Source organism: Stegostoma tigrinum, chromosome 16 (assembly GCF_030684315.1).
Source record: "Stegostoma tigrinum isolate sSteTig4 chromosome 16, sSteTig4.hap1, whole genome shotgun sequence".
NCBI classification, from domain to species: domain Eukaryota; kingdom Metazoa; phylum Chordata; class Chondrichthyes; order Orectolobiformes; family Stegostomatidae; genus Stegostoma; species Stegostoma tigrinum.
In genome coordinates, this window is record NC_081369.1 from 16,728,503 (window position 1) to 16,756,279 (window position 27,777).

The 27,777-nt window shown below is 40.1% G+C and overlaps 1 protein-coding gene across 3 annotated transcripts in view; it reads left to right on the plus strand.

The window, feature by feature from the left end:
- The window catches only part of slc9a5 (solute carrier family 9 member A5), a 223,689-nt gene that overhangs the window by 74,937 nt on the left and 120,975 nt on the right, over positions 1–27,777 (plus strand). For all 3 annotated transcript variants that reach the window (XM_048547227.2, XM_048547228.2, XM_048547229.2), the window contains exon 2: positions 23,056–23,358. In XM_048547227.2, coding sequence (XP_048403184.2) covers positions 23,056–23,358 — 303 coding nt within the window. The remainder of the gene's footprint in view (positions 1–23,055; positions 23,359–27,777) is intronic.

Below are 27,777 nucleotides of genomic sequence, written 5' to 3' on the forward strand. Positions count from 1 at the left end.
ATAGATAATGCCAGACCTGTTGAGTTCCTTTAGCATTTTCAGTGTTTGTTCCATGTTTACTTCCCAAGGAGGCTTAAAGATTCCAGTTAGCTTCTAAAATCATGTCCCTTTCTAATGCGTTGAAAACTGGTCAAGATCCAGTATAGTGTTGTTAATCATGTTCCTGAACAATAGCATAAATAATAACTTTGCAGATTATTCAAGATTTGTATTGGAACAACACAGGATAAAATAGTGCCACAATAAAGCAAGAAAAGCATTAAAATGTCAGAATGTTGCATTGACTGTTTTTGAATGTATTTTTGTTGTTTTTGAAACAGTATATGAATCATTCAGAATTACAGCAGCTTTGGCCACATGGGACTATAATTAATTATTGATTTCACAACCAAAAGCATATTACATTCAGGAGACTGAATTTAAAAAGTTATCTTTTTTATACATTTGAGTTACAATGTGATTTGTTTTACATTTGGCAGATCGCATACAAAGTTATAGAATTTAGGACCTTTAATGGTACTAATAGAAAGGGACTTGGGGTCCTTTTTGAGCAGTTGAAGGAATAGAAATTGAGCAACAGAGAATATGTTGTGATTTAAATTGAGAAGAATGTGATGCTAAGAATATTCGAGGTAAAGTAATCAGGGTGAAACAATAAAATATAAGAGGTGCTGTTATGATCTTAGTTGCGAATTGTAACTTTGCAAATGAGCTTTGAAATTTTAGTCATTCAATGAGAGAATAAAGCCATAACATGCGTCAGTTTAAAGCAGAAGAATTTTTACTATATGAAACCAAAACAAAACAAAGTATAATCTTGTAGAGCTGGATGAACACAGCAGGCCAAGCAGCGTCAGAGGAGCAGGAAAGCTGACATTTCCAGCCTAGACCCTCCTTCAGACTGAAACATCAGCCTTCCTGCTCCTCTGATGCTGCTTGGCCTGCTGTGTTCATCCAGCTCTACACCTTGTCATCTCAGATTCTCCAGCATCTGTAGTTCCTACTATCTCTAAAGTACAATCTTGGGTAACCACCTATCAAACCTAGAATAAGTAACACCTGAAGAAGGCCAGAGGTTCCAAAAGCCTGTATCTGATTCTAAACTATGTATCACACATTAAATGCCAGGTATAACTGAGCCAGATCTTATTCAGCTTGGCTGTCCGCTCAGCATATATGTCATCAACCTCAGTCACAATGTCACACAGAGCTCTGTGTTCCTCATGAAGTATTTCAGCTCTTGTTCTCCTAGTCAGATTCACAACAGATGGAGAACCAATCTTGAGTTCCACATGCACAGCCTCCAACAAAAATGGCTCACAGTCGCAGAACCTCCTTAACGCTGCTTGGTTTTGTTGCTCTGCTCTGTTGGTAGTTTCTTCAAGTAACAGTCACCATGGCTCTGTATTGGCCTGTTCTCAGCTTTCATCGCCTTCAGTCTGTCTGTATTGCACAACTGGGATCATCACTGAATTATAGTGCTACCTGCTCTTTTTGTGTATTTTCAACCAGCTTCAGTCTCTTCAGAAGTTCTGGTCTCCATTCATTCAGTCTTGGTTTTCTGCCTGAGTTTCCTGTTTTACTTCCCTTTTTTCAATTAGTCTGATTCAGGTAATACTTGCTTTGAATCATCCATTTCATACGTTTAAGGTTTGCTTGAAATGAAAGGGAACAAGTTCTCAAATAGCAGTTATAGAGTTGTACAGCACGCCAACGACCCTTCAGTCCAACCTGTCAATGCTGACAGGATATCCTAAATTAATCTAATCCCATCTGCTACCATTTGGCCCATACCCCCCTAAGCCCTTCCTGTTCATATACCTATCCAGGTGCCTTTTAAATGTTGTAATTGTACCAGCCTCCATGACTTCCTCTGGCAGCTCACTCCATACACACCCTACAGTGAGCATGAAAAGGTTGCCCCTTAGATCCCTTTTCAATCTTTCCCCTCTCGTGTTAAACCTCTAGTTTTGGACTCCACCATCCGGGCTAGAAGGCCATGACTATTTACCCTATCCATGCCCCTCATGATTTTATAAACCTCCGTAAGGTCATGCCTCAACCTATTCAGCCTCTCCCTATAGCACAAACCCTCCAACCTTGGCATCATCCCTGTAAATCTTTTCTGAACCCTTTCTAGTTTCACAATATCCTTCCTATAGCAGGGAGACCATAATTATATATGGTATTCCAATTGTAGCCTAACCAATGTCCTTGTACAGCCGCAACATGACCTCTCAACTCCTGTACTCAATGCACTGACCAATAAAGGCAATCTTACCGAATGCCTCCTTCACTATCCTATCTGGCTGCAACTCCACTTTCAACGATCTATGAACCTGAACACCAAGGTCTCTTTGTTCAGCAACACTCCCCAGAATCTTACCTTGAAGTGTATAAGCCCTGCCCTGATTTACCTTTCCAAAATGCAGCATCTCACCTTTATCCAAATTAAACTCCGTTTGCTACTCCACGGCCCAGTGGCCCATCTGATTAAGGTCCCATTGTACCCTGAGGTAAACTTTTTCACTGTCCATTACACCTCCAGTTTTGGTGTCATTTGCAAACTCACTAACTGCACCTCCTAGATTCACATCCAAATCCTTATATAAATAACGATAAGCAGTAGACCCAGCACCAATCCTTGTGGCACGCCACTGGTCACAGGCCTCCAGACTGAAAGGCATCCCTCCACCACCACCACCCTCTGTCTTCTACCATTGAGCCAGTGCTGTGACCAAATGGCTAGTTCTCCCTGTATTCCATGTGATTTAACCTTGCTAACCATGTCTTTGATCTTTCATTATTATTGTTCTACTGCTTTAAAGCGGAGAAAAAAACCGTGTTGAAAACATATTCTTAATACCTGAACATTCATTAAATTGAAAGTAGCAAATATTTCTGTGTTCAATAAGGTAAGAAATAAAGATCAGCCCAAGATAGAACTTGATAAACTGAGAATTGGGACAATAGAAAACGCTCACTAGAAATATACAAAAACATCATGATGAGACCTACCAACTTTTTTCTCAGCTTTAAAGAGGTTAACTCAAGTAAGTAATAATTATCTAAGTAGTCATCCAAGACTTCTAAGAGATAAGTGCAATCAAGAAAAATTTAAAAGTACAGAAAAGGTCCTTTTGCCTTTTTGATGGAGGTATAGAATGGTCACAATACTAAAGACCTTTTCAGTGTATTGTGTCCCTGCTGGCTCTTTGCAAAAGCAACTCAGCTGTTCCTACTCCACTACCTTTTCCCAGTAGTCCTGAGAACTTTTATCCTCAGACATTTCTCCAGTTATCACTTTAAAACTTATGATTGAATTTACAGTACTCAGGTGGCTCAATACAGAGCCTAAACACTTGGTAGAGAAAGGTTCTTCGACATGTCATGTTGGTTCTTTTGCCATCCACCTCCAATTGGTGCCGACTGATTTTTAACACTTCAATGAAAACCGTGTCTCCCTATTTGCCCAGACACTTCACAATTTTTTGAATATTGTCGACATACCTCTTTCGAACCTCTTCTACCCCAAGGAGATGGACAGCAACTTCTCCAATCTATTCATGTAATTGAAGCCTCCCACCCCTGGAATCGTTCTCATGAATCTTTTCAGTAACCTCCTTAAAGCCTTCACATCCTTCCTAAAGTGTAGTTCCAGTCATAATGCTCTCTTCAAGGCCAGACTAGTGTGTTAGAAAACATCTTCATAATGTGCGTGCTTTGAATTCCATACCTCTAACTCCAGTATGCATTTTTAAACTCTCAATCTGCCACACAACCTTTTTATTATTTGAGCAGATAAAATTCCTGGTCTGTTCTTGCACTCCTTTAGAATTGAATCCTTTACATTATTCTCTCTCTGACTCATTCTTCATACCAGAATATGTATTTTCATCTCTGTGTTAAATGTCACCTGCCACAGCTCCATCCATTCTACTTGTCACCAAGCTGTTGAAGTCTATTATTGCCCTTGCAGTTCATACTACTTCAAAGCTTCATGTCAACTTCAAGTTTCGAAATCGTGTCTTGTACCCTTAAAATTAACTCGTTATTACATATAAAGAAAAGCAGTAGTCCTGTTTGCAATGATTTAGCCATCACATTCCTGAAAGAAATGAAAGCAGTGGATACTGAGGATGTGCAGGGATGCACTTTTCTGGCTTTGCAGTGGTACCTTGGTGGCTGGTAGATTATGTGGTAACCTCATTTGCCATTCCTCAGTTCTGGTCCCTCATTCACTGTGGTCCTTTCACACCCAATCGGTCCCCTGGTCCTTTTGCAGCAACATTCTTCTTCCCACCACCCAACCGCCCTCACTCTCAAACCCTACTACCAACTCTGTCATGATGCTATTAGCATGTTTTGCACTCGTCTGCATTGCCACTTTCATCAATTTCCAAAGACAAATCTTAGCAAGTCTGGCAGTGCCTGTGATGTGTGGAATGGAACTAACATCTTGGATCAGTGGCATTTTAATATAATTGAGAAGTGTTACAGATGCAACAAATTCTAGACATGCAGGGAAATGGGGACAGGGGAGGAATATGTCTGAATGGTGGAAGGCAGGAATGGCCAAAGGCAGAATGTGGAAAGGCAAAAGAAGTCAGAATAGGATGAGTAAAGAAATGAAAGAAGGGTCAGTGTAAAAAAGAATGCTGAGGCTTGAATGGAGAATTACAAGTTTAACCGTTAACAAAGCTTTCTGTGTGCACTGAGACACAGAAATGGAGAAGCTGCTGTCGTTGATTATGAACTTCACAACAGCAGGTGTTGCTGAAGTCCTCATGGACTGTAGTTAATTAGAAATTATTATAATGATGAGAATGTCTCTCTTTATGTTGTAACGCTGTCAAAAAAATCCACAAAATGTTATTCTTTATTACTGAGGTGGAACTGGGTATTGATCAGGGTATTCAATTATTTTAACTGCTGGAGCACTTCTCTGGACTTTCAAAAATATTTAGATTGTACAATCCGTGTGGAGATCATGTCCCATCTTCATGTTGAGAAAACTGTCCATCCTGCTGTGTAGCACTATCACCGTACTGAATGGGATAGGCTTCAAACAGATCTAGCAACTCAATTGGTCATCCACTAGGCACAGTGAGTCATCTACTGCAGCAGAATTGTACTCCAGTACAACCTGTAACCTCGTGTCCTGTATCTCCCATTCAACCCTGGTTCAATGGAGAGTGCAGGATAAAGCACTAGGAACAGCATGAGGCCTAACTAAAAATGACATGCCAACCTGGTGAAGCTGCAAAACAGGACTACTTCCATGCCAAACAGCAAATGATAACCAACAGATCTGACCTAAGCTCTGCAGTTCCTCCACATCCAGTCATAAATGGTAGTGCACAATTAATTAAACCACTCACCGGAGGGGGACGCTCCACAACTATTCCCCTGCTCAACAATGGGAGAGCCCAGCACATTGGTGCAAAGAATAAGGCAGAAATATTGGAAGCAATCTTCAGCCAGAAGTGTCAAATGGATGATCCATCTTGGCCTTCTGCAGTGATTTCCCCGTACCAAAAATGATAGTCTTCAACCATTTCAGTTTGCTCCATGTGATATCAAGAAGTGGCTGAAGCCACTGGATATTGCTAAGGCAATGGGCTCTGACAATGTTCCAGCAATAGTACTGAAGACTTGTGCTCCAGAGCTTCCCTGGTCATGTTGTTCAGGACCACTACATCTATCCGACAATGTGGAAAATTGCCCAGTTGTGTTCTGTATTCCAAAAGCAGAAGAAATCCAACTTAGCCAATTACAGTCTGCCCTTGATTATCATTAAAGTGATGGAAGGTGTCACCAACAGAGCTATCAAACAGCACCTGCTCAGCAATAACCTGCTCAATGACACCCAGTTTGGGTTCCCCCAGGGCCACTCAGCTCCTGATCTCATTGCAGCCCTGGTTCAAACATGGACAAAAGAGCTGAATTCCAGAGGTTGAAGTGAGAGTGACAGCCCTTGATATCAAGACTACATTCGACCAAGGAGTATCAAGGAGTCCTTGCAAAACTGGGGTCAATGGGTATCAGGGGGATAACTCTCCGGTGATTGGAGCCATACCTGACACATAGGAAGATGGTTGTGGTTGTTGGAGGTCAGTCATCTCGGCTCCAGGGCATCTCTGCAGGAGCTCCTCAGGATAGTGTTCTAGGCACAACCATCTTCAGATGCTTCATCAATGACCTTCCCTCCATCATAAGGTCAGGATGTTCCTCGGTGATTGTACAGTATTCAGCAGTATTCACAACTTCTCCAGATGTTGAAGCAGTCCATGCTCCAATACAGCAGAATCTGGACTATATTCAGGCTTGGCTGACAAGAGACACGTAGCCTTTGTACCAAACAAATGCCAGACAATGACCACCTCTAATAATCTAATCACCGCTCTTTTGTCATTCAATGGTGTTACCATCACTGAATCCTCCATTGTCACCATCCTGAGTGTTACCATTGACCAGAAACACATCTGGACTAACTTCATAAGTACAGTGGCTACAAGAGCAGACTTGAGGGCTAGAAATCCTGCAGTGAGTAACTCCCCTCCTGACTTCCCAAAACCTGCCCACCATCTACAAGGCACAAAGAAGGAGTGTGATAGAATACTACCCACTTGCCTGGATGATCCCAACAATGCTCAACAAGCTTGACATCATTGAGGACACAACAGCACCCTTGACTGACACCACATCCACAAGAATCCACTCCCTCCACCACAAAACGCAGTAGCAGTAATGTGTACTGTCTACAAGATGCATTGCAGAATTTCATCAAGACTCCTTAGACAGCACCTTCCAAACGCATGCCCATAGCCATCTTGAAGGACAATGGCAGCAGATACAAGAAAACACCATCACCTGCAAGGTCCCCTCCAAGCCACTCACCATCTTGACATGAAAATACATCACCGTTCCTTCAGTGTCACTAGTTCAAAATCCTCGAACGATGATCTGAGCAGTATTGTGCATCTACCAGCAGCTAACAAACTGTAGTCGTTCAAGAAGGCAGCTCATGACCATCTTCTCAAGGCAGCTAGGAATAGGCAATAAATGCTGGCAATAAACGGGCCCATTCCCTGAAATGTTTAAAACACTGATGTTGTGTGGTTTGGTGCAAGACTGTAAGGGTACAAGGCCTTTTAAGAATTGACCAGCTGTCCTACATCCAGAAGAATATTTAAAGCAAACTTTGAAATGGAACTCAATCATTTATCTTCATTTTTCTATTTTATGTTCCAATTTTTGATGTGGCAACTGCATGGACTGTAAGTCTGCTGGTTGCACTGTAAGAAATAAATGCTAACTTCACTGGTGTGAGATGTTATAAATGTACAGAAATCCACATGGTGAAATTGCTATAGAGGTCTTTAATTTAAGCCACATTCCTAAGAATGACAGCAAGAAGCACTTCTTCACACAGAGGGAATGGAAATCTGGGACACATTTCCCTAAAACATGATTCCTAGGTGACATGTCTAGAGTTTGTTCTGGTAATAATGACAGAATCTTCTACATTTGTCATAATTAATCCATAGAAAGTGACTGCAACATCTGGAATTCACATCTGGGTAGAACAATGCAGAGATACAGAAGCTGCACACAATGATTCCAAGCTCCTGCAGAGGGTGCAATGTTAAAACACCCTTTCCCTACAAAGCTGCCATTAATGGAATTTATTGAAGACTTCAATTATATTGTTATTAACCTCTCAAGAACAATCTTTGTAAAAAAATTACCCCTGGTTAATTGAGGTGTAACAAATAACATATGACCTTCACAACTACTGCTAACTACTCTCTGGGTTGAGAAGCTAATTTTATCACGTCACAAATTGTTCTGTAATAGAAAAACAGTCTTTAAAACTAGGTTTGATAATCCATTAAAAATTCCATTTTGCTATCAGAAAATTAAAAATTCAAAGTGATGGTAAGGATGCTTTTAACTTTGAAGCAATTCCAACCAGTAAACCAGCAATGTGTTTAGCTGTGTACCTGGCCGATGATGTTACTGCTGCTGCACATTTAGACTTCTCCTTGACTTGATGCCAGATTTAAGCTGCGACCAGGAAAGGGGAAAGCCATGTTGGAGAGATTGCTGCATCTTGATGGACAGATCAGTGGCAAATATCTCTGCTTCCCAGCTGACCCCAAAATCTGAGGATTTAATCCGTGATAACCAACAGAGCAAAGCAGGTCATGTGGAGTGCCCATTTGATTTCTGATGGTGCAGTGTTGAGGATGGATAATTATTGTAAGAGATAATAAAGTGGCAGGCTTGGTTAATGGTTTTATTCATTCACTGAATCATCAAAGATGTTTTATGACCAATTCCAATAAAATTAGTAAGTCCCCCTTTGTTGTACTTGCTGCTTTTCAGCTCTTAGGTTGCGTTCACTGCTTGAGAGGCTACAAACATGTCTTCATGGTAAAACCATTCTGACAGTGTATGTTAAATGTTTGTAAGGTGGGAAAATGGTAAAAAAAAAAGAGTAGGGATCTGCTTACAGTGTGGTTTCCAGGAAATGGTAACTAAACCAAAGGTAGTTGAGCTTGATATAACAAATGTATTGGTTATGAAAAGGTTCTTCGTGTATTTGCTCTGATTTCTATGCTCGTTATAGCACGATTGAATTGCTTACAGGTAAATCATATTATATGTAGGTCATAATTATTTTCCTTACAGATCTTTGGAAAAGGTTCAATGGTAGAGTTCTTTTTGTTTTCAGTATGTTTTTATGTAAAGTGTACAGCAATCGGATAGAAGCTCCATTCTGTTTCACTGCATGTTGCACTTTCTGCATTTTTAATAGGCTATTGCTGAGGCCACAACAGCCTGTGCATTTCTTAGTGTAAGTCTACACGTGTACACAGTGTTCTTCTGATATTTATCAGCGTACCTTTGTTTGGAGATGAGTTTTTAATCAGTTACCAGTCTCATTAAAGGTCAGAGCTCTTTGGAGGGATGTTCTGAATTAGGAAAGATCTCCATGAACATATTTTAACAGATTATAAGGAAGAATCAGATTGACACAAGAACATAAATGATTATGCATGGAGGTAGAACAATTAATTTTCATTGCTTGCTGATATCTCTTTCCATTTCCTCCCTGCTGAATTTGCTACCCAGTTCCACATTTCACTTCTAAATCACTGCTTCATTCTGGACTCCAGGTTTTTGTCACCCTGCCCTGCCTTTCCACACACAGTTTTCACATTGAAACTTCACCAAAGGGGCTTTTCTTTATGTGCGAACACAGATGGTGCACATTGTTTGTTTATTTAGCCATGGGACATCACTGCCAAGTCTACTTCCTGACCAGATATCTACACATATGCCTTATCCAGAAGGTGTCACACAGCCATAGAATCACAGTGGTGTACAGCACAGAAGAGGCCCTTTGGTCCATCAAGTCACCTAACAGTAGTTCTGCATTTCCATATTTCAGATTATGACTTGTGGTTGACCTTAAATTGTTTAGATAAATTCAGTTTTCTACACAAATCATTGAGGGTTAACTTTTCAACTAAGTATAGCATCCAAACTATTTTTGGCTCACTTCAATAATTAAGCTGCAATAATACCCCATTATCTTTAGGTCTCGCTTAAAATTGAAATCAAGTCCAACATCATATTGGCTGCAATATCCTTCAGCAAAGCCTAAATTAGTTGCAAATAACATCAGCATTATTCATGGATGGATACATATCGACTGGTGGGAAATGGGAGCATAAGATTGCTCCTGCACAACCCTTGCATTGCTCTTGCACTTTTGATGTTGACTTACTCCAAACTAGAAGCAGCTGGAATGAAATGCTACATCATTTTATTTCCTTCTTTGCTGTGATGGCTGTTAATTGCAGATTTCACACACTTGTATTAATCTCTGTATTGTAGGTGTTGAATGGCATACTTAGCTGTTGACAGCTTAATGGCAGCAGCAGTAAATGTGCTGAGTTGCTGTTGCGTAGAACGTACTGACAGCTATATTTAAAGCACAGCACAACAAAGAGACAAATTGGTAGACGTCAACTCAGCAGCAAAATACAATCTGAGTTTCACATGCATATCCTTAGCATGATGAGAAGCAAGATTTCTTTGTTATCTGTCTTACTTGTGCACTTTTATCCAATCCCAGGAGTATGTGGCCTCCTTATTTTATTTATCAAACCACACCACATCATTTATCGACAATCAAGTTCACTTTCCATTCAACTTCCATTCTGCAAGCTTGCTAACATAGTCTTGTGTGATCTTGAAGGGCCCAGCAATGCTTATTTGGAACAAAAACAGAAGTTGCTGGAAAAGCTCAGAGGAAGTTCTGAGGAAGGATCACCTGACCCAAAATGTTAATTCTGATTTTTTTCTTCACAGATGTTGAGTTTTTTTCAGGAACTTCTGTTTTACTTCCTGAATTACGACAGCCGGAGTTCTTTTGGTTTTTATTTAGTGTTTAGTCGGGAGCTAGCTCGGAGTTGTGCGTCTATACAAAAAGAAACCAAACTGTGACAGCTCCAGCTCTTTACGAGAAGAGAAATGATCCTGAGGTGTATATGCCAAGCTCAGTCTTTCCCTGTTTCAGTCTTCACCTCCAGGGCTCTGTGTCTGGCCCCATTTAGATTAAAGTGTGAAACCTTTGCCTGTGCTGCTTTTCCCCATGACAACCAGATCACGTCGGCTGGTCTCCAGGTGGAGTTCTGTAGGATCTCACCGCTTTCATGTTTAAGACGTTGTGACATGCTTTAAATTGAAGGAAGTGTTTAAAATGTAACTTCCTTGCATTTGGAATACTTTACACACAAAGACTACTGAATATGGGGAAATGTGTTTCCCTCAGAAGACTGACTTCTGGGATCATTGAAATTTTCAATGCTGGGATCAATAGATTTTTATTTGATGGGTATGGAGGGTAAATGTAGTTTGAGGAACATATTAGTCATGATCTGATTGAATGACATAACATTCGTGAGGGGTCGAATGAGCTACACCTGTCCTTAACATGGTGTTTATTGACTTCCAGTGGTTGGGATTTTGACCTCACTGGGATTCCATTAACAGTGAACTTCCGGGTCCTGAACCCACTCCAGCAACAGCATGAAACCAACACAATCTCTCAGTGAACACCATGTGCAACATCACTGAGAGTGGAGGTGAAAACAGCAAACTGACATGAAGACGATTCATGCCACACTCAGCAGCATAGACTAGTCATGGGTGCGCGCGCATGCACATGGCATGTAGGGATGGAGTGGATGGTCAGCTGGTGGACACATCCCTTGACAAACAGGACTAGGGAAGAGCTGAACTGGCAAGAAACAATGCTGGGAGGCCACTCCTCAGGCCACTTGGTCATCATCATTTGTCTCCATGACCCCTAGGATGGACAAGGAATCTGATGAGCTCATCCCTGTGATAGTGGCTGCTCCAACGATGCTATTGGGTGCAGCAGCTTGCAGATTTGTAGTCCTGGCATCACCGTAGTGAGGACAGTGGCCATGAGCAGCTCAGATCCAGACAAGCACGAGTCATCTCCATCTCATCCTATCCTGCAAGGGGGCACCTTACCTACATCCTGCACATCACTCTGAGGGTCACTTGGGTGTATGTAGCACATGATGTGGTGGGAGAACAAAGGACCTATACATATTTTATGCAAGGATTGGTATGTGCCTAATTTGAAGTTGGTGATCCTCCAGAGAATAATGAATGAAGATTGGCGTGAATGAAGAATGTGTTTGTCTTAGAAACTAGTGCTAATTGTACAAGGTGTCCCTCACTGTGGAAGTATCAACCTGCCCTTTCACTGTGGCTATTCTAATCTAAAGTGAGAATATCACCCAAAAAATGTAACAAGATTTGAACTGGCGAGCAAAATGAAGAGAGACATGGCAGAGTGGTCTGCTTCAGACAGAATGTATATGGGATAGTATCTACGATGTCCTCTCAGAGTTTATAATCTTAGTTTCGTGGAACACTGCAAGAAATCCCTCACACATTAGGGTGAATTATCCAAAAATGTGTTTGTACCTATCGGGACCTGTACTCATGATGGAAAGACTACAATGTAAAAACACAGTTGTGTTTTTGATATCCAGTCATAGATGTAAATTCTCTTTATAACACATTAGGACTCAACAAAAGTCTATAGGCATGGAGAAATTGCAAAAAAAAATTTACAAGAATGAAGGTGATGAGGCTGGGATGAGATCAGCCATGATAGTATTGAATGGGGGAGCAGTCTCGAGGGTTTGAATTGCCTACTCTAGCTCCTAGTTCTTACGTTATCATGATACCAGGACTGTCAGGAATAGCTGAATGTGCTGGGACTCTTTGCTTTAGAAAAGTGAAGCCTGGAGCCGATACAACTATAGGTCTTTAAAATTCTGAAGGTAGACATGGAAAAAATGATTTCACATCCAGTGATGTCCAAAACTAGGAGACATACATATAAGGCTGTCCCTAATAAACACCAAAAAAAAATTCAGAAACAACCTCTTTAACCAGAGAGTGGTTTGAATGAGGAGCTCACTATCACGAGGCAAACAACATAGGGGGAACTGAATTAAGTACTTCAGACAGAAAGAATCAGATGGTTATTCTGATCTAGTTAGTTAGATAATGTTGGATGAAGCAACATGGAAATCTGATATTTTTCAATCAGTGCTGCAGAGTGGGACGGACTTGTGTGTAAACAGCATTATACAAGTAAATGCCACAAATACGAGTGCAGTGAAGAAAGCAAATACTTAACATTAAAGCTTAATTTAACACTAGCCTCAAAATAAACATGTTCAACTTGTCATGTTCATGACCAGAATTTACAGCCATGTTTGAATATATTAGCTGATAAGTCAATATCTTCCAGGTGAATACAATAATAACACATGAACACACAAACTGGAATTATCTGGCATTCCTTCTCAGAATGAAACCACAGTGAACTCCCTTTCTGGAATAGTTACCCAAATGAAGAATGTGGGACAAATTGCCAAAAAATGTGTGTTTTATAATATAACTTTCACATTGAAGATTAGAAGTTTAAATGTAAAATCGTAGATAAATGGGCACATCTGGCACACCTGGTAATCAACACTGAAGTCAATGTAATTCAAATAAGCTTGAAGTTAATTGCGGCTAGCTGCTAATTTGTATTTATCTTGTAAGATCACGCAGAGGTGTAAACACTTAAATGGCAGATTACACAATCTTAAACCATCTCCTGCCATCTCATTCTCCAATCTTCACCACTTCCCTCAATGCTTGCTCACTGTTTGTTACAAAATCTGAACACATTCTTTGCCAGAGCTTGTACCTTAAATACACATTTATGTTTTAAACCGTCTGCAGCATGAAAGTTAAAATTAGTTCATGTTCAGTGTTCCTTGTTGCAGTTAGTTCCTTCTGATAGTGACCTCACCTCATACTGTGACTGTACTGTGTGTTGACTGCGCCTCCTGCAGTTGGCTTGGCAGTGAACATAATGTTTATCTCACAGTCTCCATCCACTTGCTTCAACAAAATTATCTTGGGAATTTTTCCCATAAAAGAAAGCCAGAGGAAGCTTTGCAAGCCTTAAAAAAAATTTAAGGAGCAGAAAGTGTTGAGGATGGGCAGTCACAGACATAAATCTTATACGTCATTTCTGTGGACTTTAGAAGCAAAAGGAAGCCTGTAAACAGGTTTTTGGGATGGTCAGAAAATTCTGGCCTAGCCGGTGACACACATATCTCACAGAAGGATTGTGGAGGAGGAAGCAGGTTCAAACAAGACGTTCAAAGGTGACAAATTATTATTTGAAAAGGACCAATGTGCAAGGTTACAGGAATAATGGAGGAGATTGGCCTTGAGTGAATCTAGAGGGCCAACGCAAGCAACGTAGGTCAAATGACCTCCTTTTCCTCTGTGATAATTCTGTGATTCTCTGAAAAGCAGAAGGAAGATTGACTGTAGCTTGTAGTTAGAGAAATAAGTCTATAGTGATCCTTACAGTGTCTTATGGCAAAGAAAGCAATCAGCCAGGTGGTTAGATAGCATTGATTAAGTAACTAGAGCAAGGGACTAAAGTGTCCATAGTCAAGAGGTTTTAAATAATAATTCTTATCTTAGGGAGTAGACTGAGCTGAGGAGACAGAAAATAAATTGCAGATGTCTATGATCAGGTTGTCCTAGTAAAAGTATGTGACTCTAAAATCCCGAAGTCAAAGAGAAATTTTGGGAAAGTAAATAAATTATGCATAAAATGTATGACTAAGTTAATAATGCTTGTTGTGTTTGCCTTTTACATTCAATAAACCTTGTTTTGTTTTAAAAAGCATGAAATTTTGTACATTAGAGCTATTAGTTAACACTAGGTGTGTGGCTTTGCCTTAAATGTTAACTGTCCCTAAAGGTTTGTAATTATATGAAGACTGACCTTAATCTTAATCAATCAGTCTCTTTTCTATTTACCGTTACAGAACAGACATCTAGCTATGAGAAATAATGGAAACTGCAGGTGCTGGAGAATCCAAGATGACAAAATGTGAAGCTGGATGAACACAGCAGGCCAAGACCAGGGTCTAGGCCTGAAACGTCAGCTTTTGTGCTCCTGAGATGCTGCTTGGCCTGCCGTGTTCATCCAGCTTCACACTTAGACATCTAGCTATCATTGTCCAATCAACATTCTGGGTGTAAAGATTATATAGACTATAAATTACATTCTATATTTTGGAAGAAAATCTATTTTTAACAGAACAAACTTGCATTGGATCTTCTTAAGTATACTTTACTTTAGAATCGGTTAGATAGGTGTGACTAGGTGGTAGGTATTTGAAAGACAAGCCACTGGCATAGCATATATAGACGAAAACCCACAGTTAAAAATGTAAAGCTTTTGGTTTTTTTTTACTGTTACGAATTAAACGAAAACAATTTTAACACACATCCATGTATAATTAATTGCTGTTTTAAACACACATCGAACAGCCCAACAAAAGAGGCTTGCTGTAACCATGTAATCAAAAATCATATAGTCAAAAATGTGCCAGCCAAGCAATTAAGACTAATACCTCTTGATGGATTTGGATTGCTGTAATGTTGTAATCTGATTTACTCTAAGGTAAATTGTACACAATAGAATTGCAAGTCACAACTATCTTACAAGAAGATGTGTTAATAACCTTCCAGTTAGCCTGTGGGGTGGACTATAGACAGTTAATAATCCGCAATGCATGCTTTTGTTTCAGTGGTAACTATTTATTCCCCTCCAGAAGGCTGGTCCACAGTACTGAATCAAACTGATACAATAAGGTGTGGAACTGGATGAACACGACAGGCAAAGCAGTATCAGAGGAGCAAGAAAGCTGATGCTTCGGGTCTCGACCCTTCTTCAGAAAATGAAGAAAACTCTCTCCCACACTGAATCAAACTGCTGTTTTCAAACATATAATTTTGAAGTAATTATCAATTAAAGATTCAGGGCTGCCCCATAAAGCAGTCTTCAGAAGACATTCAAAGAGATTTTAAAACAGAGAAACTGCTGGCTCGTGAATCAACTATCTCCATAAAGTAATTCCAGACTACTAACTACAATTTTGGATTTTTGGACTCCCTCTTAAAAGCAAAGATATTATTAAGGAGTTATCCCCTAACTGTTTTTGTGCTTAGGTCGTTGTTAATTGAATAATCTCTTTATCTTTTCCAATTTTTCTGTCCATGGACATGTGCGAGCATGTTTGTTTTGCAAAGTGTCCCCTGTGTCTAAGAGTGCATGAAATGAAGCCCAGTTTTGATTTAACTTTACCACCAAGTTGTTGCAGTCCTTACAAAATCAGTGTTCACTAACAAATAATCCCGACTGTGTAAATAAAAGGGAAAAGCTTAATCACAACCCACTCATGCACAGGTAATAAGAAGACAGACAAAGATATGATTTAAAAAGTGCAAACTTTGCATTGCATCTTGACAATGTTCTCATATTCTAATTATTTTATTTTAATGTGGCCTACTCCAGAAAGGAATTTAAACTATAAGTGTGACAGGCGTGAGGACGCACCTGTATTAATGATAACGGTCAGTTAATTCAGCAGTTTCACCAATTGAAATGCAGAGCACAGTGGTTGCAGGAAGCAAAGAAAACTGGAAATAGTCTCACTGTAACTAAATCCAGAAGTTTTTTTTAAATAAAAAAGTACTTTTATTTCCGACAGTTCTGTTGAAAACATTTTGTTGTGAGAGTAAAGAATTGCTGTCCCTTTGATAGCCTGTTAGCTAATAAGAAGCTTCATATCTTTAGTGGGAATGTCACCTTGCCTGCTTTTGCAACATAATGACTATCAGAGTGTAACTCCCAGAGGTTTGCTTTCTTTGATTCAGAAGATTAAGCTTTAAACTCCAATCGTAAAGGGTTAGTTAGTTTGTTAGTTTCTTCATAAGAACCAAAAGAACTGCAGATGTTGTAAATCAGAAAGAAAAATAGAAATTGCTGGAGAGATAATGGGAACTGCAGATGCTGGAGAATTCCAAGATAATAAAATGTGAGGCTAGAAGAACACAGCAGGCCAAGCAGCATCTCAGGAGCACAAAGCCTCTGATGAAGGGTCTAGGCCCGAAACGTCAGCTTTTGTGCTCCTGAGATGCTGCTTGGCCTGCTGTGTTCATCCAGCCTCACATTTTATTATCTAGAAATTACTGGAAACGCTCAGCAATTCTGGCAGCATCTGTAGAAAGAAATCAGAGTTAACGTTTCATGTCAAGTGACTATCTCTTTTTTGTAATTTCTATCTTTCAGTATAAGGAGTAATGACCATTTGACTGCTCACTAACAAATATCTATCAACAGTAATAATAAACTGTGAGGCTGGATGAACACAGCAGCACAAAAGCTGATGTTTCGGGCCTAGACCCTTCATCAGATGCTGCTTGGCCTGCTGTGTTCATCCAGCCTCACATTTTATTATCTTGGATTCTCCAGCATCTGCAGATCCCATTATTTCTATCAACAGTGATCTCTTTTCTGGTTTCTTTCAGAGGGATAGGGTTTATACATAGAAAAATATCAAAAGATTTTGATGATGCGATTGCAATAAATGTACAAGGTTGTATTGCATTGTGCAACACCATAGGTAGCACTGCTGCTTCACAGTGCCAGGAACCCAGGTTCAGTTACAGCCTCATGGAGGAGTTCCTGCGTGGAGTTTGCACATTCTTGCTGTGTCTGCGTGGAATTCCTCCGGGTGCTTCAGTATCCTCTCACACTCCAAAAATACACAGATTAGGGGCATGGGCCATGCTGAATTGCCCATAGCATCCAGGGATGTGCAGATTAGGTGGATTGGCCATGGGAAATGCGGGGATTGGGTACCAGGGTCTGAGTGGGTTGCTGTTTGGAGAGTCAGTGTGGACTAGATGGGCTGAATGGCCTGCTTCCACACTGTAGGGATTCTATCAGATTTCTTTATAATCCATTTCCTCCCTTATTTCACTTACAGGCAAGAATAAGCAACAAAATATTCCATCTCACTTACAATGTTAATGTTTGATTGAAACAAACTTCGAACCACAAAACCACAAACTTCGGACCCGGGCTCGATTGCAGCCTTGGGTGACGGTGGGTACTTTAGACACACTCATGTTTAGAGGACTATCTTTAGCACTTATGGCAGGTACCTGAATCAAATTTACCCTAAAGAGCTCTGATTCAAATTTCAAAATCACTCAGCCAATTTATGTAAGAGGTGATGCTGACAAAATTGTTGAGGAAAGTGGGCAATGAAAAGGTAGCCTGTTAATTAGGAAAAATATTATGCATTCAGTAAGTATAACTCTGGAAGAAATGTTGCCTCACAAGCAGTGTGTTAATAAAGGCTGCTAAAAATCAGGAATAAATTGCAGCTGTTATAATCTGAAACTGTTAAACATTAACCTTTAACACAGCCAGCATATTCGTCACTTGTTTCTCCTATTCTTTTATCTTCTCTTGACTGGGACTGGAGTTTACAGCCAGTGACAGGTCTGTATTAGGCAGGGGGAGTATAAAATATGGCAGGTAATGCCCACCCCACGCTGGTTTTCATAAAGGTGGGTTGCGCCAAACACACCAGCCTGTCCAACATTTAAAAAAAATTATTGGGTGAATGAACTTGTCAACAAACTCGTTGATGTGAAAATTACACCATAATACGGTTAGTGTAGACAGATGGGTGAGCAATATTACTTCCCATAAACCGCAGACCTTTGTATTTCTAATTAACTTGTCCATTCCACCAACCTTATTTTTTTTTACAGCTTGAACTCCTCCTCTTAATTCTATTCTTCCCCTTTCTGCACTTACTTCAGATATATTTTGACTGAAAGGTTTTCATTGGTTAAGTCCTATTTTGTTCAGTTTATTTCCCCCACCCCACCGAGGAAACCAAAAGTCTTGCACAGTCAGATTTGTGACACAGAAACTATGTCTAAAACCAACAATGCCCTGCTAATAGTGCACGGATGAGCAAACATGTTCTCAGGTACCCACACTGTTAATACTGCACAGAAAAGCCTTCATCTTTAAATAATTGAGTGGTGTTTAAAACCCTTAAGTAACATTTCTACATTGCTATGCTAACTCTTGACATTAAAAGGATTTTTTTCTGTGGGGAGCTGAGGCTCGATATGTTCCATGCTGATGTGTGACACATAAATCCTCTTAATGCAAACTTGTTACCATGGTAAAGAATTGTGCCTAATTTTATTGCACTACACTCATTAATCTCGACAGGGCTCTGTATCCATCTCCAATGTTGCTTGTCGTCTCTTCCCATTTCCTTTAAAGTGGCAATTTAGACCTGCTTAAAGTTAGAAACACAAGGGTCCTAATTATGAGTCAAACATGAACGGATCTGTGATATTTGATGACATTATTTAAATAAGGTGGAATTATGCCGGAATAAACTACATTTTAAAATAAAAATAAGTGACTATCAAATCTGTACATTTGACTCTATTATGGAAGATGATGTTGTTTTAGAACAGGACATGGTGGCACAATGGTTACCTCTACTGCCTCACAACGCCAGGGACCCGGGCTCGATTGCAGCCTTGGGTGACGGTCTGTGTGAAGTTTGTAAGTTCTCCCTGGGTGCTCTGCTTTCCTCCCATGGTCCAAAGATGTGCAGGTTAGGTGGATTGACCTTGCTAAATTGGCCATGGTGTCCAGAAATGTGCAGGCTAGGTGGGTTAGCTCTAGTAAATATGGGGTTTTGGGGATAGGATGGATTGGGTGGTGCAGACTTGATGGGCCAAAAGACCTTATCTGCGCTGTAAGGAATCTATGACATGGATAGCTACCTGTCATTGAGGGAGTTCCACACCAATGTACCATGATCTCTGCTGAGAATACACCACCAGCATTTCTTCAAGCTCTGAGTAGTTCAAAAAAAAACCCTGTAATCTTCTGATTCCTAGAGATTGAAGGCAGAATGGATTTCAACTGATGGTCAATTGTATAACACTGAGAGCTGCCTCAGTGCATTAGCAGTTCCTCTACATCTGGGCCAGGAGGTTTGGATTCAAGTCCCACATGCTCGGGAGTTTATCCCAACAGGTTGATTTAAATGAGGTTGTAAGAACTGCAGTTGCTGGAGAATCTGAGATAACAAGATGTAGAGCTGGATGAACACAGCAGGCCAAGCAGCATCAGAGGAGCAGGAAGATTTTCTGAAGAAGGGTCTAGGCTCAAAACGTCAACTTTCCTGCTCCTCTGATGCTGCTTGGCCTGCTGTTTTCATCCAGCTCTATACCTTGTTATCTCAGATTCTCCAGCATCTGCAGTTCCCATTATCTCTGAAACTATATTGACAAACAGTCTGCATTTGGAGTAAGGGAGGTACGGGCTCGCTTATGGTGCAGTGGTAGAGCCCCTAGCCCTGGGCTGGGAGGCCAAGGTTCAAGTCACACCTGCTTCTGAGGTGTGAAATGACAACTCTGAACACAGTTATCAGAAAAAATAAACACAGGTAACAGAGGTATCATTGCTAACCTCAGTGTCTGCTTTCATGTCTCTAAATGAATTTTCCACAGGTGTCACCTCTTAGTGTTAAGAAGCACCAGCTCTGACTGTCTTTTGTAGCTGTTTCAGCCAAATGTATGAATTCGTATGGCAGATGCGGTCAGTGATACAACAGTATTGTCAGGTTGGCAATTAACATTGTCAGACTGTCAAAAAACATGCAAGCTTGACATAAAAGCTCTCTTTCTAAGACAACATTCTTTCAAAATAATAAATGGATTATAGACCACATTAAAATGTCACTTCAAACATGGTTTGAGAATAGGACTATCAGAATGTAGTTTGATGTTTAATAAGTGAATCATCTGATGAAGTGATTATTCTTACTCAAATATGAGCTAATTTAATTACAGTCAATCCTATATTCCAAAATAATTAGAATAGAATTGAAAAAGCCTTCATTTTCTACCTACCCTCTATATTTCCCTTCCTGTTCATCTGTTTTCTGTTCTAGTTAATTTTCCTTTCATCCTTTCATTAAAGCTTGGTTGAGTCTGACAAAACTGATAAAATATCAGAGCCATAAAACTAAAAACAAAAGAGGAAGTTTTTCTTTCCTGTACCTGAGGTGTGTTTAAAGGAAGAATGTGTGATGAAAAGCCTGTGTGTTAACTGAGTAACATTCAGTGCCCAGCAACGTGTTATACACAAGCCTTATCTTGATACATAAACCAGATCTTGACAACTACATTGTATGAGGCTGCAAGTGAGGCTAACTTGATAGCTATCAAGTGTCAAGCTTATGAGTTACCATTTGCTTGTGAATGGAGATTGCTATCATATCTGACTTCCAAGACCTTATCTGTACACTTGAAAGTCTTACATGTGGAATGTTTCGTATCTTAACTGTGCCCGTTGTGCAGGAATATGCTGTACCATCTCATAAAAATTTCACTTGCTGATAGAAAATTCACTTGCATTGATATAGCACCTTTCATGGAGTCATGAGTCATAATATCATGAGGGTATAGAGACCATTCAGCCCATCAAGCCCATGCTGTCTTATTGCAGTGCAATCTAAGCAGTGCCATTCCCCTACTTTACTCTGGTAAATCTGCAAGATTTCTTTCCTAAAATGGCCATTCAGTTTCCTTCTAAGATCACTTATCATCTCCACTTCCATTACTTTTGTAGACAGATCATTATCACTCACTATTTTTCCTTGTATCCTCTGTCTTGTTGTCAAAAATCTCAAGTTTATGTGCACCATCCCCAGTTTCATCCACTGTCAGTAACAGTTTTGATTTGTACCTTAGCAAACCCTGTCATAATCTTGTACAGGTCTGTCGAATTTCCCCTCAATCTCATTTACTCTAAGGAGAACCATCCCACCTTCTCCAACTTAGGCTTTTAGCTGAAAGCCCCAAGCCTGGAACCATTCTAATTAATCTCCTTTTGCGCTCTCTCGAGGATCCACCCGTTGTATGGTACTTTACAGTCACTGAAGTCTCATAGAGTCATACAGCATGGAAAAGACCCTTTGGTCCAACTAGTCCATGCTGACCATGTTCCCAAGATAAACTAGTCCCACATACTTGCACTTGGGCCATATCCCTCCAAACCTTTCCGATTCATGTACCTATCCAAATGCCTTTTAAACATTGTAACTGTATCTGCATCCACCACTTCCTCTGGCAATTCATTCCACACACGAACCACACTCTGTGTTTTAAAAAAAAGCCCCTTGTGTCCTTTTTAAACCTTTCTCTTCTCACCTTAAAAATACACCCTCCAGTTCTGAACTCCCTCACATTGGGGATATACACACACCTGCATTCATCTTATCTATACCCCTTATAGTTTTGTAAACTTCAATAAGGTCACCCCTTAACCTCCTGCACTCTGGTGAAAAAGTTCCAGACCTTCCAGTCCAATTTTGTATCTCAAGCCCTCCATTCCTGGCTACACCCTGGTAAATCTTTTCTGAACCCTCTCCAGTTGAATAATATCCTTCCTGTAACAGGGCGACCAAAACGGTACACAGTACTCCAGAAGATGTAGTCGCTATAGTAAATGTGACAGCAGTTGGCACACAGCAATCCCCCATGAAGAGTAATGAGATAAATAAACAGAAAATCTATTTTTGTGATGTTAGTTTATAGCTAAATATTGCCCAATAACACCAGAAGGATTCCCTGCTCTTCTTAACTAATGCCATGAGGACCTGCATTAAACCCCAACAGAAATGTCCCATTGATATCTCATTCAAAAGGCGGCACCAACATCTGCCCAGCAATCCCACAGTTATGGAACGAAGTGCCAGACTAGATTATGTGCTCCAGCTTTGAGGAAGGGACCCCGGACCCGAAACGTTAACTCCGTTTTCTCCTTCACAGATGCTGCCAGACCTGTTTTCCAGCAACTTTGTTTTTGTGCTAGGCTATGTGCTCAATGTTCTATAAAGAAAGAAACCCGCAACCTTTCATATTCAGAGTGAGCAAGACAGTCATTGGATACCGTTGAGCCAATGCTACTTTCTCATTCTCTCTCTCTCTCTAAATATATTTTTTTAAAAATTGACAAAATATTAAGCTAGTCTCAAAAATAAATACAGTATTTACCATGAATTACTAATCTCCACTGCCTCAGTCCTTTCTTGTCTTCCACTCACCCTCCTTTCCATTCCCTTGTTCTTCTTCCCTGCATGAACTCTAACCCCCTCACAGTAATTCTTCTGCTCTCCCTGTCCATGTGACTTCTCTCTGTTTTGTCCCATTTTCCTTCGTCCCTTTTGTACACACAAGTTGTTCCCAAGCCATCAATGCCCACTGTGCCCTTAGTCTCTACTTCCTATGAACGGAACTGTGGGGAGGAGGGTGGTAGTCTGATGTTTCGATTTTCTGCACAACTTTGACATTATTTTAGCTTAAAGTGTTTCACAATAATACAGAGTTATCAATCTCCTGGCTTCTCAGACTGTACGCCTGCAGTAATTATAGTTTGCATCTGTAAGTGAAAAAGTTTATGATCAGCAAAGATTGCCTACTGACATTTCCTTGTGTATTCATTTCCAGTGTTCCACCTCTCCAGCAAGGTGACAACTGTGGTGCCTGAAAGCTGTTTGCTGATCTTTCTTGGTTTAGGCCTTGGCGGGATAGTCCTTGCAGCTGCCAAGAAGCCAGAGTACCAGCTGGACCCAGATACCTTCTTCCTCTTCCTTCTTCCACCCATTGTGCTCGACTCAGGATACTTCATGCCCAGCAGGCTTTTCTTTGACAACTTTGGTGCCATTCTGATGTACGCAGCAATCGGCACCCTCTGGAATTCATTAACAACTGGAATAGCACTTTGGGGCATCAAGCTAGCTGGGCTCATGGGTAAGTTGCAGTCCAGCATGACCCTTCCTGTATTTACCATTGCGGATCAATCTATACAGTGACAGAGGCCTCTGCTGTCCACAAGGGACAATGTGAGAGCCTTAAACAATATCTGGGCTGATAAGTACAATTGCTTATCTTTTTTCCAAGCTTAGGTGTTGGGATCTTTTCTCCCACCAGCATTAGAAGGTTGAGTCTGTATCATTTTACCTGTTTATAATCAGAGTTGTGCAGTTACAGTGTCCAGAATCTATTTATCCATGTTCCTTTAATTCAGTATTTTGTCTGTGTTTCCTATTGACTTGTGCTGGCAATTTAGGTCCATTCATAACATATCTGGTAATGTTTCACTTAGATGGGTTTGAGCCAGGGCACTACATAAGGAGCTCTAATAAGGTGCTGATTGGTGCTGCAGTTAAAGCTGTTAGTGCTTCATTCAGTTGTTGATAATAAGCAGCCCTTGGAACAGTTTAGAGTGAGAATTTTACAAGGTGCCTGTTGGAAATGCTGGTGCATAAAAGATTTAAGATGTAATTTCATGGTCCTAATCTCCTTGGGATTAGTCTTAATTCTAAGAAATGAAGAGATATTTGGTTATACTTTGCTCCATTTTCCTTTTTCATTGCCATCAATGTCTTAGACAATCCTCAAACATGAAAACAGTGTCAGCATAGAAACTGCACACAAAAGGAACATGGACAGGGTTATAGTCTTAAGGGCTGTTTCTGCTACTATATGATGTTGTGACAAACCTTTATAAGGTCATGGGTCTGCCTCAACTGTGTCCCATTCTAGGCATCACTTCAGGAAAGACATGAAGAACTTGGAGAAAGATCCCAAGAATGAAGACTTCAACTAGATGACAGATTGCAGATGCTGGTGGTGAGGGAGAGATGGTTGAGAAGAGATTTGACAGTATTCAAAATTTATTAGAAGTCTCGACAGGAAGGCCATGGCAGAAAGATTGAGTACTAGAGGACGCAGATTTTAGGTATTTTAGAAAATTAACCACAGTTGGTATGAGGATAAAGTTGTCTATGAATTGAATGGTGGGATGCAGTGCCTGAAATGGTGAAGCTGTGTGTAGTTGTTTTTCTCAAAAAGGGAGTTAGATATGCACCTGAAGATTGGAGAGCCTATGGGGAAGATGAAAGGAGTGGGTCTCTCAAACTGCTCTTGCAAAAACCGGGAACCTGTTCAATGGTCTGAATTGGTTTCTCCGTGCTGTAACCATACTAGGATTTAATGTTGTCAGTGAACACAGCCCACGAACTGTAGCTGCAGGATTGCAAAATCACCATTTCACTCATTTACTCAAACTCATTTCCCTTCTTCAACATCCTTCTGGTGAGTCTGTTCCTCAATTTCATATGGAATTATCAAATGGGCTTAAAATATAGCGGTCAATACAGAGAAAAAATATTTCAAAGCAGGCAACATGTTATATAAAATAAGTTATATGCTTCTAGATTTGCTGGTGGTGGGAGGACAACTAGCAGTCACAAATTAGATAATGATGTGCACATACAACACTTGTAACTCTCTTCCACGTGTACTTTTGCACCCATCATATCTCTGGAGAGTGAGCACACAGTGTCCACTTGCACTTTGAGACCTTCCGTGATCGTTAGGCACCACATGGGCTGTAGTGCATCATCAATTGAAACATTTGGTTTTAATTTATAATATTTCCTTTTAAGTCTTGTTTTTGCTGCAATGCCCCTTTGAAGAGCTGTTCACCTGTTAATTTTTTGGTTTGAGCGTTATTTACACAACAGAGCAGAAAGCTGCTTTTCCCATTTAAGGGGTGTTTGTTCTGCTTGGTTGTCACTTTAATGATTTATTTTGTTCAAAAGACTAGGGGCACTTTTTCCCGGTGATCATGGTAAAGGAGTACATGGTGTCCACTGATACATGTGAGGTCATCCATGAACAATGGGCTATACAAAGGCTGGAGTGCATTATCAGCCCTGAGAATGACATTTCAATTTGACTTTATAAGTTTCCATTGGAGTTTTTGTTTTTGTTATAGGGTCCCTTATCAGTTAATTGGTTTATTTTATTCATTTGGTGTAATCAGAAATAACTCTGGTGGTGGTTTGGAGAGTGAGGAGCATATGTGTAATGACTCACTTTGTCAAGACCTAAAGCTCCTTCAATAACTGGCTGTCAGACATTTAACATTTTCACCATTTGGTCATTGACATAACTGCTGGCTGCTTAATTCAGGTCAGATTTGTCTCAAATCCAAAAGGCATGTTTGTTGATTGCAAACACTGAGCTGCTTTCCTACAGTAGCAGGTGCTGGGATTGAATTATAGTCAGAGGAGAGATGACGTTGATGTAATATGTGTGAACAATAACATGACCCAAACATAAATCATTCTGGTGAGCACTGTTGGCTGATCAATTTTGGTGAAGGACTGTTTTACCCTTGCAAAACAAACGAAGCTATTTCTTAAAGATTTTTGTTTTGAAATCCTTTTTATTTCTAACACACAGTTTAAAAGATTGCCTCCTCTTGCATACTGCTGCCAGTATTTTTGCTGCTTTAATCACAGTTGGGTACTAATAGCTGATGGGGAACCATGTTTGGTACAATGCACTGCCATAGAATTTAGGGCAGGTTTGCAGAGGCTATGGAAAGTGACAGACGCAGCACTCCTCCCTTGCTTTGAATTAAACACAAGCTTTAATTTGTTGGTCTGACAAAGATTGAAGAGTTTGAAGAATACGAAGCTTGTCTTGGGGTGGCATGTTTTGATTGAATTTCAGCATAACACTGTACAATGTTTAGGCTAAAATGACTCAATAAGAGATTCTCCATTATCGTGTATTGTTGTGTAAGCCATGCCTCAGTTTTTAGCACTCTTACCTCTGAATCATAATTTAAATCTCACTCCAGAATCTAGGTGACTTTGTAGGACAGTACTGAGACAGTGATACACTAATGGAGATGCTGTCTTAGCCAGTTCTTCTTAACCAGTTCTGAAGAAGGGTCATTGGACCTGAAAAGTTAACTCTGATTTCTCGCTACAGTTGCTGCCAGACTTGCTGAGTTTTTCCAGCAATTTCTGTTTTTGTTTGAGAAAATCCATTAAAAGGTATTGTGGTACGTGGGCATTTTAAATTACGTTGCTTCGCTTACAGCAGATATACATTCCTTCAAGGCACAAAAATCCAAGTCAGTGAACCATGGCTAACAAAGGCAGTCAAAGATTATAGATGTGTAAAAGAAAAGGCCTACAAAGTTGCTAGAAATAATGGTAAACTTTAGGATTGTAAGGATTTTAGAATACAAGAGATGACCAACAAAATTAAAAAGGGAAGAATACAATGTGAATTCAAACTAGCACAAAATGTAATAATGGACTAACATAAATTCAGTTGGTATGTAAAAAGGAAGTCTTTCACTCAGGCTTATGTGGGTCCATGACAAGCGGAGTCAGGAGAATTTACTGAGGAATGGAGAACTGGCACAGAAACCAAATGATTATCTTTGTCTGTCTTCCTGTTGAAAATTCAAGAAATCTCTCAGAATCAAAGATCCAAATGTTGAGGGAGAATGAGGAATTGAAGGAAATTAGTAAGTAGGTCAAGCTGGAGAAATTAATGAGAATGATTAACTGGTAAATGCCAGTACCTAATTTCAGAATCCAGAACACTGAACGGGATAACATGGAGACAGATGATGCAATTGCAATCATTTTCCAAAGTTCTGTAGATTCTACAATGGTTCCTGCAGGTTGCAAATTGCAAATGCTACCTCACTATTTCAGAAGAGAGAGAGAGAGAAAACAGGGAACAGGGTAATCCCGTAAACCTGACATTAGTAGGAGAACATCTAGAATCTGTGATAAAGAAAGTGATATATCGATACTTGGGTAATAATGATTTGATTGAGCAAATGCAGCATGATTTTGTGAATGGGAAATTGAGTTTGACAATCTGTTGCAGTACTTCAAGGATGTTGCTAACAGGATTGATAAAGGACAGTCAGTGGATGTAGTCTGCTTGGTTTTTTGAGAGGCTTTTGATAACTTCCATCACACAAGGTTGTCAGCAAAATTAAAGCGCAACACTAGGAGGCAATGTGCTGATGTGGATTGAGGATTGGCTAACATACAAAAAATGGAGAGTGCTAACAAATGGGTCATTCTCACACTGGCATGGTGTTACCGGTGGGATACCACAAGGATCAGAATTTGAGCTCCAACTGTTCACAATCTATATCAATGATTATTAAATGTAAAATTCACAAGTACATGAATGAGACAAAACTAAGCAGGATTGATTGTTGTGAGGAAGGAGCAAAGTGCCTTCCAAAGGATTTGGACAGACTTAGTGAGTGGGCAAGAATATGACAGATGGGAAGTAATGTAAAAATAAGGAGGTTATCTCTTTGGTAGAAAGAACAGG